This window comes from Dendronephthya gigantea, unplaced genomic scaffold (assembly GCF_004324835.1).
Source record: "Dendronephthya gigantea isolate DGI-Jeju-01 unplaced genomic scaffold, DenGig_1.0 000021F, whole genome shotgun sequence".
Lineage (NCBI taxonomy): Eukaryota > Metazoa > Cnidaria > Anthozoa > Malacalcyonacea > Nephtheidae > Dendronephthya > Dendronephthya gigantea.
In genome coordinates, this window is record NW_021163031.1 from 363,202 (window position 1) to 380,757 (window position 17,556).

General features: G+C 36.9%; 3 protein-coding genes across 6 annotated transcripts; 2 read left to right on the forward strand and 1 right to left on the reverse strand.

The window, feature by feature from the left end:
• The first annotated feature begins 318 nt into the window (after positions 1 to 318).
• On the forward strand, positions 319 to 3,360 carry LOC114521869 (potassium voltage-gated channel protein Shal-like). Of its 2 annotated transcripts, none has more exons than XM_028542439.1 (3): positions 319 to 552; positions 1,305 to 2,349; positions 2,827 to 3,360. In XM_028542439.1, the coding sequence occupies exons 2-3, from the start codon at positions 1,325 to 1,327 to the stop codon at positions 2,942 to 2,944; spliced, it is 1,143 nt and encodes a 380-aa protein (XP_028398240.1). In that variant the 5' UTR covers positions 319 to 552; positions 1,305 to 1,324; the 3' UTR covers positions 2,945 to 3,360. The 2 variants fall into 2 exon arrangements, with proteins under 2 accessions (XP_028398240.1, XP_028398241.1); XM_028542440.1 differs by having other exon boundaries at positions 1,308 to 2,349.
• Positions 3,361 to 4,721: 1,361 nt separating this feature from the next.
• Positions 4,722 to 6,765, forward strand: LOC114521799 (potassium voltage-gated channel subfamily D member 1-like). Its single transcript, XM_028542338.1, has 2 exons — positions 4,722 to 6,050; positions 6,230 to 6,765. Exons 1-2 carry the CDS (start codon positions 5,014 to 5,016, stop codon positions 6,348 to 6,350), a joined length of 1,158 nt encoding a protein of 385 aa, XP_028398139.1. The 5' UTR covers positions 4,722 to 5,013; the 3' UTR covers positions 6,351 to 6,765.
• A 3,332-nt stretch (positions 6,766 to 10,097) lies between these two features.
• LOC114522007 (myb-like protein AA) lies at positions 10,098 to 15,872 on the reverse strand. Of its 3 annotated transcripts, XM_028542603.1 has the most exons (3): positions 15,769 to 15,872; positions 15,361 to 15,505; positions 10,099 to 12,458 (listed from the first exon to the last, which is right to left on the reverse strand). In XM_028542603.1, exons 2-3 carry the CDS (start codon positions 15,384 to 15,386, stop codon positions 10,424 to 10,426), a joined length of 2,061 nt encoding a protein of 686 aa, XP_028398404.1. In that variant the 5' UTR covers positions 15,387 to 15,505; positions 15,769 to 15,872; the 3' UTR covers positions 10,099 to 10,423. The 3 variants fall into 3 exon arrangements, with proteins under 3 accessions (XP_028398402.1, XP_028398404.1, XP_028398403.1); XM_028542601.1 differs by lacking the exons at positions 15,361 to 15,505; positions 15,769 to 15,872 and adding an exon at positions 15,537 to 15,609 and having other exon boundaries at positions 10,098 to 12,458; XM_028542602.1 differs by lacking the exon at positions 15,769 to 15,872 and having other exon boundaries at positions 15,361 to 15,619.
• Positions 15,873 to 17,556: the final 1,684 nt, after the last annotated feature.

Here is a 17,556-nt window from a genome sequence, read left to right on the forward strand (position 1 = left end):
AAGATAGACTACATCGGTCTTAACTTTTGCTTTTGCATGCATGCCCTTTGATTGGCGATCTTGGAATACCTAAAGGAAGAAATCAAGAAAAGTACAATTAGCTTGTGTTTACGTGGTCTGAAGTCAATCCGTCACAACGATGATTGGTTTCGGCTGTGGTTTCGGCTATGGCTTTAAGGAGTTAACGCTTCAACAGTCACCGTTCTGCTTATTATAAATTATAGGAAGCTACTGACCAGACATTATCCCACTCAGAATCACTCACAATATTTATACCTCGTAGCTGAAAATCCGTCACTTACCGCCACCTGCAACGCCAGCGGTTTAAAATTGGAAATTAGGCCGATGTTGTTGATGATTTGTCATCCTCTTAGTCACCTGCTGGGGGTTATAGTAGTCAGGATGATTGTCTATATATGGTTATTCTCTGGCAGCCTCAGCCGTCATGATCTCTTATATCTTGAGAAATATTACTGAGATCATATACAGAACTTTTCAAGAAGTTGAAATAATGCCAACTCAAGAGATTGAAACTTATAATGAAAAATCGAGGTACTATCGTATAGCATGCACGTACGTTATGTGTTTGAATAAACATTCCTCTTTTAGAATTCATGAAAAAAACTACTTGATTATTTAAGATGTGGATAATCCGTAGTTATAACGCCAGCATATTCAGGCGCCTTGCGTTAGATAAAGTGGACGTGTTAACAAGACAGTTCTTTATCTGTGGCAGAAGATCGAAAGTGATATATTTTTATCATAACTGAAGCATACTGCATCTTAAAAAAAAGAGCATGAGTAAGTTTAATCTATAGGCAAGCGTTATTCACTCAGGTTAGACAATAATTCGTTCAATTATTGAGCATCAAGCTTGTCATGGTTATTCATTCTGATATTGCATGATAGATCCGTTTTCACTTCAACCGTATTGTACAACAAAATCTAAAGGGAATCTTTGTCCATAATCACTCGTTCTCTTGATTTTGTTTGGGAATTGTTTAAGAATCTCCCCGGTTTTCAGACATTTTCGAAAATTTAAACAAAAATCAATTATCGACGATAATTAATCCCAATTTACATTTCAATAATGAATGTATCTGCAATTGTAATGAATATTTAAAATTAATCTTTGGATGTTTAAGGTCATTGCTAATGCCAATATAGAAGCTTTCAATTATCGCATGCAAGCCAAAAGGCAAAAATATTAGAAAAATATATTTTTCACTATAAGACAGTTAGTTTAGATATTTGGATAGCTACTTTCTGTAAAGTTTTGATGTCAGTCAATTCTCTGTTTTTAGCAGTAGCAACCAGGTGAAAGATGGAAAGTAGTAAACGAGAGAAAGTCATAATTAATGTGAGTGGACAGAGATTTCGAACATGGCGTAGTACTTTACGAAAGCATCCTGACACGTTGCTTGGCAACGACAACATGCTGACGTGTTTTTACGATGACAAAAGACAGGAGTATTTCTTGGACCGAGACCCAGAAGTGTTTCGTCATATTCTGAGATATTATCAAGTAGGTAAACTGCATATTTCACACGAAGACTGCCTGGAGCTTTTTTATGATGAGCTAAAGTTTTATGGAATACCAACTGATACCGTTCACGAGTGCTGTTGGGGTGATTGTTATGAAATGTCGCTAAAAATACTCAAATATGGGAAGAAAACTGGCAGAAAACAAGGTTCGACCTGGGGAAAAGTACGAGGAAATCAGTTTCGTAGAATTCGCAAAACAATACATAATTTCTTGGAACAACGCCAGGATTCATTCTGGGAAAGGTTATTCCAGTACGTGGTTGGCGTTTTTATTTTTCTTAGTATCGTCTGCGCTACTGTTGCCACGATACGCTGCGAGGAAGATACGAAAACCTGGGAACAATGTCATCACAGATTTTTTGAGATTTCAGACATCATATTTATGTGCGTCTTTTCATTCGAGTACGCATTACGTCTTTTCTCGACTCCGTGTCTCAGATTATTTTTTAAAAATAAATTTAACCTTTTTGATTTGGCTGCGATATCTCCATTTTACATTGATCTCGCGAGAAGGTGGTTTACTAACGATAACGTGATTATAGAAACAGACATCTGGGACGTGTTTCGTGTGCTGCGTGGCATACGTATTCTAAAACTCGCGAGACATTCCTTATTCATGCAAAAATTTGGACGACGTTTAAAGAAAGCGTTCACTGATTTGGGCTTCCTCTATTTTGCCTTCGTTTTGGCCAATATTTTCTTCGCAAGCTGTCTGTATACAGTTGAAGTCCTTCAAGGAAAGAATACATACCAGAGCATACCGGACACAATGTGGTTTACAGTGGTAACAATGATGACGTTAGGGTAAGTGGGGATAAAAGTGCGTGACGTTTTCATCACGACACCGGGATCACGGGTGTTGTTTTTGGCCATTTTTGGCCATCAAAGCATGCGTTTTAGACGCAAGATCCCGGATGAATATTGAAATCGTTTATTTGATTGGTTTAGTTTAGTTATCACAAAGTGTAGAAAGAAATTCTTTATCTAAATGAGAACTTTGGTTGCCGAATTGCGTGCTTAACGATTATTATTCAAAACAAAATACATCAGAGAATCACGTGCGTTAAACCTCATGAATTGCAGTGTCTTTCATTAAATGAAGCGTAGACTCATATTCTTCCATTCTTCTCAGAGATGCCATAATAAGCCTCCTTCTTTGGAATTTTTTCTTTTATACTTTTTGCTCAATTTTAAACATCTACACAACTTTACAGGAATGGAAGCCAAACTCTATATATTGCATAGTTTATTCATACTTTTCCACCTTATTTTACCATGCAGGTATGGCGATTCACTTCCAAAAACAATCATGGGAAGGATCATGGCAGCTTTTTACTGTTTATTTGGAATAATTATTCTTGCTTTGCCTGTTCCAATATTACAAGACGTTGGATCTTGATCAACATTTCGTAAAAGACGGTAATATTTAATTAGAGCGCCCTAATTCAACGGCTTTATTATTTCAGTTAAAGCTTTGATATTTCGTAAGCACAAAAATACAAAATAAAAACAAAAAGTTATTGACAACACGACATACTCGTTTTGACAACCAGAATTGAGTGGAATAAATAAAAATACTCCAAAAGTCGAAACGTTAAAATATATCATAGATGTTGACATTAATTTTTGCGGTCACTCCGTTGTTAACACAATTAATTAACATGGCGCCTTGTCGTATTTGTGTTTAAAATTATGAATGCCAAATTATATCGATTGAATTATAAAATGTTGTTCAGGCATAGATTTCGAGTCTAACGCCTGTATTCAAAAAGCTCACTCACACTCATACTCATCGAGTGTGACATATAAATTTCGTTAATGCTGATCAATGAGAAAGTTTTTTCTGAATAGATGGTAAGATATAGCGTAAATCACTGAAAATCAAGCCCCTATTCGGCTGGAAATACCGCTATTGAAACGTTATGAGAAGATTAAGATCTCCCACTCAATGAGTTTGAGTGTGAGTGAGCTTTTAGAATACAGGCGTAAAAGTCTAACGCCTGTATTCTAAAAGCTCACTCAAACTCAAACTCATTGAGTGGGAGATCTTAATCTTCTCATAACGTTTCAATGGCGGTATTTCGAGCCGAATAGGGGCTTGATTTTCAGTGATTTACCTTAAATCTTTCCATCTATTCAGAAAAAACTTTCTCATTGATCAGCATTAACAAAATTTATATGTCACTCTCGATGAGTGTGAGTGAGCTTTTTGAATACAGGCGTAAGAGACGAGGCATTTTGTGTCTGAGAGCACTCAATATAAGATGCGATCGAACAGGACACAGGTTGAGACTGTAAATTTTCAACATTATTTGATAAAATTTCATAAATTTTCGACTTTAATTTAAGTCATCTTCAGACAGAATGAATTTACAGTCCCAAATTGCGTCTTGTTTGAATCACTGTATAGAAGGCATTAGCTATACCGGCAATAATTGTTGACGAACTTAATTATAATACAAAGCGAAAAGATGCCACCGCTCTCCACATAACGAAAAGCCGAATATACCAGAGCCCTTTGTATTTAAATTATAAACTGAACTTCTTTAACTTGGCCGCACACTTTTCCGGAGGACGGTTGTATAAAACTTTTTAACGACATTCTGCATAGTTAAATCCTAGTTAACTCTGAAATACACAACTCTGATTGGCCAATTCTGTCCTTAACTACAGTTAAAAGTTAACTAGAATGATTATAGCCCAGTGCCAGTGGCAGTGTTAACCTATATACGTCGCCTTATAATAGGCACAAATTAAACTTTAAACTGAATTCACAGTTCTCATAACTTTTGAACAAAAAAGAATATGTGTAAATCTGAATAGAAACTTCTATTTAATTGTTTTGTCTTAAAATGCAAACAGGCTGGTTGTTTTAGATTAGAAAGAACTGAATTAGTTCTAAACTTGTATACAAACACTCTTAGAAGAAGAACAGGCAGTACAGCAACTGAAAATTTTCGCAATGAGACTAGAAAAGAAAGTGTCACGTTAGAAAATTGTGAAAAATGAAAGCACGCGTTCTTACACGATAGTAAAGTAGTAATTCAAGACGCTTGCTAGAACGACGAACGACGGTAGATATATGCGGTAACTTAATTATTCATACTAAAGCAGCGCTTGCTTGCTTCTAATTAAAAATTAACGTAGTTAACCAGTATACTTGCTTATACACGCAATTTAATAACTACTTCGATTCTTCGAGATAATTGTTGGATGAATAGACATTATTAATGCCTTGGAGTACACCTGGCTATGATATTTTGGAATGTAACGTGTATTTGAGTCTACCAACATGGATATCACACGCTATTTCAATCAGATTTGGATAGAAATGAAACTCTGAGTTTTGTATACAACGTCGTCTCAACACCTGTTTGAGTGCTGTATAATAATAAATATATTGGAGTATACAAAAGCTTTTAGAAAATTTTTGTCGGATTTCATCTCGTGTAATGGTTCATTATCCTTATGCCTACAAGCCCACGTTTGACAGAAAACGATACGGGCAATAGACGCGTTCGTATCACGTTCAACGTAAGCGGAAGGCGCTTCCAGACATGGCGTAGTACACTAGAACGGTACCCGGACACGCTGCTAGGAGGCGAGATGATGCAGCGATTTCATAATTCTGAAACAGGAGAATATATTTTGAACCGTGATCCGCTGATATTTAAATATGTTCTGAACTTCTATCGAACTGGCAAGCTGCATTGTTTCTGGGGCTATTGCCATCATGAATTTTTGGAAGAACTGAATTTTTATGGCATCCCAATCGAGCTTGTTAATAGTTGTTGTGAAGATTTTCTAAAACGAGAGAAAACAGCACCTCAGCTTAAAAGTTCTTCGGAAATAGCTCAATCTGCTGAGCTGTACTTGGAGGGCTCTAGCGGAACTTTACGCGAAAAACTCTGGTATTTATTTGAGTATCCCCAGCACAGTATACTAGGAAGAATTATTTTATACGTTGTCGGACTTTTTATATTGGCCAGTGTTGTTGGGACAGTCACAGAAACGGTGCCATGTCCCGACATTGCGTGTGGTTTGAAATACAAATGGGAATTTTTTACGCTGGAAGGAGTTTGTGTCGGAGCATTCACACTTGAGTTTGTAGCGAGATTGTGGTCTGCGCCATCGCGAAGCATTTTCATGAAGGAACTTCTTAATATTATTGATTTGGTAGCAATAATTCCTTTCTATGTAACAGTGACGTTTCTACTTGCACTAGACGGAGGAGGAGGTGGGAGTTTGAAGTTGCTTGCAGCTTTAAAGGTTTTGAGAGTCGTGAGAGTTTTTAAACTTGCTAGACATTCAGCAAAGTTAAGAGAGTTAGGAATGACTATAAAGAACGCTGCGCCAGATTTAGCCTTTCTATCGTTCGCTCTATTCATGGCGGTCCTACTCTTTGCAAGCGTTATTTACTTTGCTGAAAATGGAAATGATTCTCCCACGTTCAGTAGTATAGTGGACGCAATGTGGTATACTGGAGTGACAATCATAACGCTCGGGTAAGTCTTTTAGTTTTTTTATTGAATTTTCAAACTCTCCTGAGAAAGATGAAACTATGCAGGAAATATTGTTGTGTATTGATATAAGTTATATATGTATAAACTGCGGAAACGTATCTTTATATTATATACAATTTAGCTATAGCTCTATGTTCAACGTAATTTTGTTATTGTTTCAGATACGGAGATGTAGTTCCGGTGACAGTATTTGGCAAGATATTGGGTAGTATGTGCTGTGTGTTTGGACTGTTTGTCGTGTCTTTGGTTGTCCCAGTTATCCAGGAGAAAGAGAAGACGTGAAAAAACAGTATTTCTAGCAGAGAAATGGTTTTAAAAACAGTCAGATCACAAGGTACAGTGTCGTGGTAGATGGTAATACACTGGTTGAACCCAACAAGTTTGTGGTGTATTTTTGAAGACAAGTTTTGTTGGAAATACTTTAATGCTCTTGTGCTCCTGGCTTGGACTTTCGGGAGATGGTTTCTAGTACAGGAACTACATATTATTTCTGGATGGACCGGACAGGCAGATAATAGAAATAGCAAAGTTCGCAGCTTAAATCTCAGCCTCGTGCTGGGAATGACCGCAGGCCAAATTTAGAGGATATTTGTCATGGATCGCATTAAAGAAAGGTGACCATAATTCATATTGGTTCTCGTTATTTTAAATGAGCCAATGGATAATTAAACATTAAATATGACAGAAATGTACATATATGCTTATATTTTTCATATGATTTTCTCAAAATATGAAAATATACAGTTTCATCGATATACGATATTTTGTATTTGTTATTTAGTTCCCGTTTTTTTGAAACATATCCAATTTTGTAGTATTGGTAGAATGGTTAGAGGTAGGGATGTGACGCCGGCAAGGGGGGGAAGAGAGAGACAGAAAGGTGAGATGTAATCCCCCCCGTAATTTCCTGGATTCGTTTTCGGATTTGTCCAAATTAAGTAACCTGGGGGAGGCTAACAATTTACAAAAGTAGTAAGGGTACTAAAGTTAGAGAGTAAAAATTCTAACCAGACTTATTCCAGACTTTCCGAGAAATTTCGGCCTTAAAAGAAAGATTTTCCTGAGGTTATGGTGAAGATTATAAGACGGAAGTTATTAGTTGTTGATAATGATGAAGCTGGTTGTTAAACGACGTTGAATTTCAATGTTATTCGAATACTTCTAGACAACAAAGTCTGTAAACGATAATGAAATCTACGATTCCTCTAAACGACTTTCGACACATGATGATCGCACGGGGCCGTCCGCTGTTTTCGTTCTTGCTCGTAGAGTAGCGACTAACACAGGATTCCGGCGACAACAAAACGATGGACAGGAATCTGTAGTTGTTCTGAATACTGCGTATCGCAATGTATCGTCTGTTATATTAGCTGCAGCAATATCACTTGAGCCGATTTTAGTTTGTTCCTCTTTTGAAGCTGTCTTTACAGAAAGAGATTCCATATTATCGACGGCGGCAGAGTCTGAGGTATCTCCATGTTTTTCAGCCAACTTTACCAAAGCATTTGATGAAAAATAAACCTGATTTGGCCGCTTACCATCTGAATGCTCGAGCGAACAAACCGTAGACCATTGTTCATTAAAATTTTGCCAGCGGTTTGGATTATTTTGTTCTGTTTTGTTATCGCGATGTTCTTTATTTTCATGATCTAGATCTCTTGGTTCACCTTCTGCCAACGTGAATACAGATTTTATGCGAAATGGAAGTTCTTCGGACATGACGATAGTTCGTCAAATAAATCTTGAATTCTCAACACAGTTTTAACAATAAAGACGAATAATATATACGCAATTCTGTCATTTGATGCACAAATAAACTCAAATGAATGTATCATATTACATCAACTAATATATGCATCATTTTTCGTTTGAAATTCAAAACGCTATTTCACATCAAGTAAAAAAAATTGTATACAAAATATCGTTAGAACGAGGTTAAACGGCTGGATGAGCTTCTTTAAAAGAGAAAATCACAGTATTTTAAAATCAGGAAAACGCAGATTATATTTCTTCACCGCCTTTGAACCAGAATTGCTCAGGTGAAGCAGTATAATGACCTTTGGTGTCATGTTTCTCGATAATTCTCCTTCTCCTATGGCTGAGGCTTCTCCACACTCATTGAGCGCAGAGATTATGATTAAAACGACAGAGATATACTGTCAAAACTATTAGTCGAAAATAGCACGCACTAAATGGTGGGAAAAATGAAGTGAAATATAATTGAGTTTTATTTGAAACATCGAGATTCTTGTTTAGATAAGTAAAAGACAAAACTCGTTTAGTCGTTTTAAAACGTTTTAAAAAGTTTGTTTAATATTGATGCCAACTAGAAACATCGCGAACTTTTGCAGCTTTGGGGATAAGGTAAATTTGTGGGGAAACGTCCCAAATTTACCTGAATTTTTGCGGCTTCATTAGACTGGATTCGCGTGAGATTAAAGTTCCAATCTGTTTGATATTGACAAGTTTTACTGAAGATTGAATTTCGCATTTGACGCAATCAGATGACCTCATGATTGACCTCTACGATCAGTCTAACTTATAATCGAACTGTTTGGAGGAAAGCGAACAAACGTTTTAAAGTGAATTCTTCTCATAACAGGGCCATCTTAAAAGTTTAAATGACAATTTTTATCAGGCATGGAGACTCGAAAACCGAATTAAAACAAAATGCGACACGGGGTACATGCAACAATATGGTCTACGATGAAAACCAGCAAAAAGAACAAATTTGGACTTTGGAGTGTCAACATGGCGCCAGTTTAGTTTTTCAGCTAGAATCTATTTAAAATGTAATCCACACCTTTTCTTAGTGTCTGGTACTACCGATTATCAGATATTCCTTTCCCATTTAATAATTTTTTCACTTCACATTATTACTGCTCGATCTGTTAGGCAAGATTTTAATCCATTTCGATAATACGATGGCATTTTTTTGTCATACCAATGCTATTTTTAAGATTATTTCCGTTGAAAGGTTTTTTAAATCTTAAGAAGAGACAGGCCATCGGGCAAGTATCCAGTTTGATATTATCCACACAGCTTTCGCAAGGGCAATTTGATTAGGAAATACCAGGGGCAAATAGGATGTAGTATATATATTTGCTGGAAAAAAACAACACAAAAAATCAGCGAAACATTCAACTAGGTTCAACTATTTTCGCGTCTTGTTCATTGCCAATGTGAATACAATATATTGAATACAATGAAACTGTAATTTGCACGTAACTCTATATAATGACGAAGGATCCCTTTAGCAGGGCCATACTTGGAACGAGTATGCGTGCATGCTGTCCCAGAGTCTACATTTTCTCGCCATAAGATCGTGGAATCTGGGCACGAGATTGCAACAGTTAATTCGTTGTCCTCTAAAAACTGATGGAAATTTGAGCAGTTTTTGATAATCATACGAGGAGACCTGGTGAATTCAAACATAACTGCATGCTAAGGCATATGTGGAACGGGTTTTTCCAAATAATCATGAGTTGTTAGGATCTAGAATTCAAACGGTTTTTAAATTAATGGAAAGTGGTAATTGAATAAATTACTTGGAACTTTCTGTAGTCCGGGCACAGAATACCTAACAGAAGTGGAACTCTATACTATTTTTTCGTAAGTGTGATTCGTCATGATTCGTCACTTAGCAAGTGCATTTTTTTGAGACTGTCACCCCCCTGCCAGCGTCTAAAATCAGGCCATTTTTAGTACTGGCAGGGGGGTGACTACCTCAAAAAAATGCACTTGCTAAGTGACGAATCATGACGAATCACACTTACGAAAAAAGTACAGGAGTTCCACTTCTGTTAGGTATTCTGTGGTCCGGGTGACTGTTTAATAATGAATAATTCTTAATTACCTAATTAGAAGTGGTTTCGACAGTTAAAATCTTTAAAGCATATCTCTCATACAGTGGAAGATTATTTACCGCTTATACAAAAAAAAAACATCCAGACAAGGCATAAAATATATAGTAAAAATATATTAACTTTCTTTATAAATAACAAAACCAAATCTTTAACATATCAGAAAATATAATGAATATAACTATGTATTTGTAATAGATACTCTATATCTAAATTATAAAGATACGATGACAAATGACTAAATCTTTGAAACTTTTACCTCATTCGAAACAAGGTGATCAACAAGGAAATGTTAACAACAATATCATTTCACTTGAAATGATGGACAATTACCAATGAAATGACCTGTTCACAACATCTGATCTGCTGGATTTGCAGTATCGTGCAAAATATCATAGAAGTACAAAAAGATAAGAAAAACGCGATGGTGGAGAAGTTAACGAGAGAAGAAATCTCCACACACAACATCCTTCGAGAAACGATGAAAAGGTTTTAATGATTCTCTCGTAGTTTCTTTAGCATAGCTTCCTGTTCTTCTAAACGTTGTTTTAACTGTATAACCTTTGCGTCACGTGCTGTTAAATACTCGCCTTTACCAGTTTCACCAGACACATTACTAGAAACTGGGATATAGATCGTTGTACTACCACGAGAATCATTAGAATATATAGTTTGATTCTCAGATTTTGTTGTGGAATTCGCCAGAAAATTCCCAGAAACATTTAGATCATACATTTTCGTATTGGTTGCAGGAACATCTTGCAGAATTCTGTTTCTTCCAAATCCGTCTAAAATGGCAGAACAACCCGTCTCTGTTCTGTATTTCTTACCAGAAGTACAATCATTATTGTTTGAAAATGATTTCAATCTATTCTGAATGTAAACGGTGGATGTTGTATCAAAATGCACGCCTGCCGTTCCGGTCGTTTGGTTTTGAGTTGTTTCTTGCATTTTGTCTGGGATGATTGGTGTTTCTAAGATCAATGGCGAAACATTATTAGCGTGATAAGACGCTTTGTTGCCCTCAGCAGTCAGCGGCTTCAGTTTAAATCGTGTGTAAATTCCATTACTCTCCGACACAGTGTTTCCTTTGCCAACCGAGTAAGTCTCGTTCAGTTGTGGCGCTGGTTCGCTATTGTTTACATAATTTTGATATCTTTGATTTGGAAATTGAGTGTTTGTTGGAGCTTGTACGTCATAAAGGCTTTGATTTGATGTTTGTTTTTCTAGCGGCAAAACTCCATTAGCAATCTGTGTCGAATTATGCGGGACATGATTATAGACGTAATTTTGCCGATTAACATTTGAGACTGGATTTGACCAGTATTCGTAAGGAGGATTACCTTGTTGAGCGTAATAATTAGAATATCCTTGTAAATTAACCGGTTGAACTTGTTTAGGGAAATACTCTTGAGGAGTATAAACCTGTTGCACTGGATTATTCATGTACACTTGGGAGTTGACCGACTGTACTGTTTTTGGTACTGTTTTGTAAACCTGCTGAATATGAACTGGTGATGAATAACCTTGTTGGACTGGTTTTGACTGATGGTATTCTTGTGAAGTATAATAAACCTGTTTTACAGGTTTATCAAAGAATTCCTGTGAGGAAACTTGTTGAACTGGTTTAGAAAAGTTCTCCTGGTAATTATAATAAACTTGTTGTACTGGTTTATTTGACTGTCCTTGGAAATTTTGAAAGTTGTGTTGTACTTGTTTATAACGGTTATCTCGCCATGGCTGTTGAAAAGCAGCTTGATTGAGAAAATCATTACGAAACCGAGGATTCTGACTTGGAACTGAACGAGCATTGAATGCTTCAAGTTGGGCCAAGGGTGGGGAACACGGCGGTGTACAGAGAACGCTGTTTATTTGTTTTGTGTTTGCAATAAACTGTTGAGTAGGATTCTTTGATAACGAGAATACATTAAGAATCACAGGCATGTTATCATTTTGAACTTCATTTCCGAATTTAGAAACGTTTCTTTCTCGTAAATTAGTGTTCAAGGACATTTCCAAGGCAGGTGACTGAAGCTTTACACAACTTGACGGTTCTTTTAGGCTTTCAACAGGCACTTCATTTTGATTCCTTGAAATATGAGGTGGGTTCCTCAACAGAGGTTCCTTCAAATATTCTCCATCTTTTGCAGGAACATTTTTGGTTTCTTCAGTTGAGGTCACGGATATTTTACTACCATTCATGCGCTCGTTTGAACTCCCTAAATTTTCATCATATTCTTCTCTTGAACTGTTCGATGACCCATTTTTAGAATGAATCGAAGGTTGTTCTAATTGATTCGAAGGTTCTTTAGAGTCGCTTATTTGTTCTTTCTTAACACTTACTTCTTCTTTTAAATTTTCAGAATGTTCTTTACGAAAATCAGCGATATTCCATTTCCATTCAGAGACATCACTTGCATCACCGCAGCTTGGTTCTTTCTCGGGATCTGATTTATTGCGTTTTGCTGGAGGTTCGTCGCTGGCGTCAGGGAATGCTGTTGCTGCCTCCTCCGCTGGTCGTATTCGCCTAAAATTTTGGACGATTAGCATTATTTACAAGTCGCATGCAATGGCGTAGTCAGACAAACGATTTGGTGCTGTTTATGCAAATTACTAGTTATTATAATTGCTCTTCACTGGACACACTATGAACACAAACTTATTGTCATAGCGAGGCCGGTTTTACTATGGTGGTATGCATATGAAATGAACAAAAGCTAATGTTCTTCTTAGCACATTACACGCCATTAAAGGACTCAAAGCGAAGACAAAAATCTTCATCATTGACGTCAAGCGTTCATCTTATCATAGTTCATCTTGCTCTCAACCACTTTGACAGATAGGCAAGAAGATTACTATTTCATTTTTGTTTGGCTAGAGTTTAAAAAAAGGCTAAAACCGATTTTTCATTTCTGAATTTATTTGCGCAAACTGATAAAATTAAGTAGGAAGCGATTTAACTTTTTCGCAGCGAATTTTTTTCTCATACCAATCTTATCGCTGGATTTTAGCTTTTGCTTCGCTCCGTGTGAATAAATTCGCTTTTTTAACTTGTGGCATCCAATTAATGTTATGCATTTAACAATAACAACAGAGATAAACGCAAAATCACATATGAAAAGTCGCATCATATATATACACAACATCACCATTTCTTGTTAAAACCTGGGGGCTGCTGTACGAAAGCCGGATTCTCTTTAATAATTGTTGGTTCCAAAGCTGCTTTTCAAGCATTTTAGAACGGTTGAAAAAATCACAATCTGGTGAATAGCGTTATCCGGCATTCATACAACCGGCCCCTGACCCTTGAGACACAATAGTCAATGTATCAATCAACCAATGAAACTTTAATAAACCAATCAAGCATTTCATTTCATAAAAAATACATTATTTTAACCCGGTAACCATTCAGAGCAGTGCTCTCAAATCGAGTCATGTTAGAAGTTTACGATATGAAATAAACTAGTCAGAAAGGAAGCCCTGGTCCAAGCCGGTCACTTGATGAAAAGGTTTTTTAGGGTAATATTGCTAGGGGCAGGTGTTGAATTATGGGTTCTTTAATTAAGAGAGCATTTAACAGAAACAATGATTCCACATGTGATCGATTATGCATGGGGTATAGGATTTAAATAACGTAGCGAAACTAATCACACATCAGCAACGATTATCCAACCATCGTTCAACTGTTCAACCAAGGGACCGGCTTAGACTAGGGACACTTAGGCCAGGGACAATTAGACCAGGGACAATTAGACCAGGGACAGTTAGACCAGGGACAATTAGACCAGGTCCAATTAGACCAGGGACAATTAGACCAGGGACAGTGAGACCAGGGACAATTAGACCAGGGCTTCATATCTTCATAAAAATGCTATGGAAGGGAGGTCGATAAACCTTAATATTAAATTTGAAAATAAACTACCAAATGTTTAAAAGACTGTTGGGGGTTTGAAATTTTGCATGCAGTGATGAAAATACACCCACGAACCTAGGATACTTGCCCTGGGGCTCTGGGAAGTATGGACATACATACATACATATTTCCCAACAGGTGCCAAACCTCGGTGTTGTTAAATCATAAATCAATTCATTGTACAAAGAATAAGCAGTGAATACAGAGTCAAAGATTTGTTTGGGCACTTCAAAATGATAGCGGTGGTAGATAATAATGTTATACCGTTGTAGCGACGATTATCGTAGTTTCTTAAGGCATAAATTGAGTACAGGTTTTCAAGCGATTATTTATATCAATATAATAATCTGTCCCGGTGAGTTTCCTGGCAAGCTGATGTGATGACAGGCATTCTTTCTCACCAGGACGGAGTCATATAACCGTGCTATAAATCATGAAAATATTTGCGTAGGTGGATGAAGTGTGGAAACGGTCGAAGAAGGCCGAAATATATTTATTATTTATTATATATTATTTTATATTATTTTGTATAATAATTTTATTTATATCTCTTCATATATCCTAGCTGTAGCGGCAGTTTAGAAACCCGAAATGCAACTCTTCAAGTTAGAATATTGCTCTCAGTGATATAGTCCTACAATTTATAATTTTAAAAGTATTTTTAAGCATTACAAGCTCTTCTTGACCTGCGCAATATGCGCCTTCACGCCGTCACGCCCGAACGAGCACTTTTTTAAAAGCTACTTCACCTGCGCAGGCGAAGTGCCAGCGAAGTGCACACGACTAATGAAATTACGGCTGTGATAAAAGCTTCAAAACATAATCTCCGCTGGGCAGAATTTTCCGCGCATAACGGAATTTTAGTTCCTGTGAGCTCTCAAGAAAAACAAACAGGAAAATACAAAGAAAAATTACGGCTGAAACGTATGTAAAGGTTGAAACATGACTTTTTCTCTTGCGCTATCAAAGGAATTTTTTGGGGGGAGGGCTCTCTGATGAATGAAATCATCTGGAATAAAATGGTCAAACAAAAAGAATGGTTGGCCTCAGGCATGCATCGCTGGTGTGAGACAGACCTGACCTGAGGCATGACGATACACAGGGTGCGATTCGACAATCAAATTAATCTTTACAGAGATTTTTAGGATTTTTAGTTCATTTACGATAAGTCGGGCAATTTACGGTTTTAATTTATATCCACATTACCGATTTAGTAGATATACGCTTTTTCTACTGGATAAAAACACAAAAACACTATTTTGGAGTATACCATGCATCAAGCAAGCATCAAATGGAAATCTATCGCAAAGACAGTTACTTATGCAGAATACACACAGATAATACACAGATAAGACATAGATAATACATAGGATAATACACAGTCAATATGGACAATATTGTTTAACTTTGTTACAACATTCTAAGATATCGAATTTTACGTAGTTCGTGCATTCAAATTTTACCGCCACATTGCGTATGCGAGGTCCCGGTGGTGGACGAGAAAGTGGCAACCTACCTGGGTATATTTTGCTTGCGTTTCATGATTTACGAGTCGACCATATTTGGCGGGACAGACAACAACGTCCGATTATTTCAACCTTCCGAATGGGTTCCGATTTCTTTTACAATCACTCGCGCAAGAGTTTAAATATTTGTTGTTACTAAATAACGAAAAATACATTCAGTAATTACCGTTGTTTACATCGACAGAACAGTACCATGCGACAAGAGTTTACTGGTAAACAGATTGCACTTTCTCGAACGGTTGAATTCGGCCGAGGTAATATCTTTCACAGCGTGAAATCCAAACCTTTACAATTCAATTTAATTAATATCAACCCTTTTGACCGTCTATTGTTACACTCCACTTTAGCTAGGGACTAAACACGCTGATTTATAAACAAATCAATGTATGTGTCCTTACATTCCTTTCCGTCCGTACTCATCGTTTCTCGCTGGTTTAGAGAAGCGAAACTACAATTTGTGTAAACGGTCGAGATACAAAAACCGCGCCATATCTTCTTTAATCTAAACACCTCTGTGCTTATCAATCAATGCATATTTGCATAACTTTGATAAGGAACTCCATTTATGGGCAAAGAATGAAGGCATACTCTGTCGTTGATTGAATATGTCACAATGGGGTTATAATTACATTAAATGTGTCAAAGTGCGATTGGTTGAATGCGAAACGCATTTTTTTTATGCGACCGCCTTTGTTATTTATTAAACAGCGGTTTTCATTATGACTATTCAATTGAAAAGTGTCTTACACACTAACACACATTATTTATTGTACTATTGTTAGTTTTTTTTCAGCGATGTTCTTGGATAGCTGGTATTCCCTGGTAATTATGTATCGTCCCCTGATATAGCTACAGAATACACTATTAGATAGCAAAGATTCAGAGAAATATTTTACCGGAAATCTTTCAGACATATTCTCCTCCACTCACAGTATGCGGTCGAAGTTATGAAAGAACTAAATGAAAAACATATGACCGACACGAACATCGTGGTTCCCCGACCTCAGCACAGCTGCGTACTAACCGGGGAGGAAAATTGTTGGTGTATAAATTTGAGCGGTTGATTGTTTTTTTAACAAAAGTAGTTGGTGATTTTAAAATTTATTTTAACCAGTGGAGCATATGCAATAAAGTGATAAATTTACATATCAGAGAGCAGTTCAGGGACGTGGCCAGGGGGGGAGTCGTGGGAGCTGCGGTTCTTCCCCCCCCCCCCTTTGAAGAATTTATTATTGCTAATATATACCTACTTCGAGAATGAATTAATTTAATTAAGAAGAATCTACTCAGTCTTTCAAGTTTGCTTGTTTTATTCAGTCCGGGCTGAAACTCAGTGTTGTTGCCATGTAATCGTAAAACAATTCGACCCGGCCAGTAAAAATCGCCTTGACAAAGCTTTTGTATTTTTAAAGCGCTTGAAGAATCGAAATAGGTCTACTACCAGCCTTTACAAACTCAGACAGAGCTGAAATTTCAACCTGGTTGAAACTGGCTGAAATTTCAACCTGGTTCATGCACGGGTTCATAGAAAGATGTTTTGCATCTTTGCACATTGCTTGTGAAATTAAAACTTGAAATCCGTCTCATTTAAGGTGGTTCTAAATTTAAAACGATAATGTTGTGACGTAATTACCGAAAAGGTCTATTGCGTTGAATGGGGCGTGCGCTTCTGAAAAATTCCGGACACGAAAACATTAGCAAAATGCAATGAGTGAGTCAGTTCTGGTATAATGTCTATTCTACGACGTAGGCAAGTCTATTCTGTGCTAACACTGCCACAAGGGCTTCAATCCATACTATATGGATACGAATCAGGTATTCGTCAACCAACCATAGCACCAACTCCAAAATCTGGGGGTCGCAGCTCTCGGAAGCTTTCGTCCAATTGGATAATGCTTTTATTCTATGCTTTCTAAAGAACCAAGCTATGCTATTGGTTGAAACAGAAATGTATTGTAAAGTTCAGCCAATGGAAATCATTCTTGCGAGGAGCTGCGACACTACCCAAATCTGGGATAGTTGTGCCCCCCCCAGTCATCTTCAGGATTGACGCTCTTGCGTTTATTTATAGAACAATTATTAGAATATACATGGTTTAGAGACTACAATACAACTCATTAACTATGTTGAGGTAGATTTATGCAAAAAATTGTTCCTTATTCGTCACGTGTCTATTGTATTTTGAA

Bases quoted from the DNA above. Each gene is read 5' to 3' on its own strand.
- LOC114522007 (XM_028542601.1), bottom strand. From the start codon at position 15,565: ATGGTACTGTTCTGTCGATGTAAACAACG. The intron at 12,459-15,536 runs GTAATTACTGAA...CCAAAATTTTAG, and splicing joins TTCTGTCGATGTAAACAACG to GCGAATACGACCAGCGGAGG.
- LOC114521799 (XM_028542338.1), top strand. From the start codon at position 5,014: ATGCCTACAAGCCCACGTTTGACAGAAAACGATACGGGCAATAGACGC. The intron at 6,051-6,229 runs GTAAGTCTTTTA...TTATTGTTTCAG, and splicing joins GTGACAATCATAACGCTCGG to ATACGGAGATGTAGTTCCGG.
- LOC114521869 (XM_028542439.1), top strand. From the start codon at position 1,325: ATGGAAAGTAGTAAACGAGAGAAAGTCATAATTAATGTGAGTGGACAG. The intron at 2,350-2,826 runs GTAAGTGGGGAT...TTTACCATGCAG, and splicing joins GTAACAATGATGACGTTAGG to GTATGGCGATTCACTTCCAA.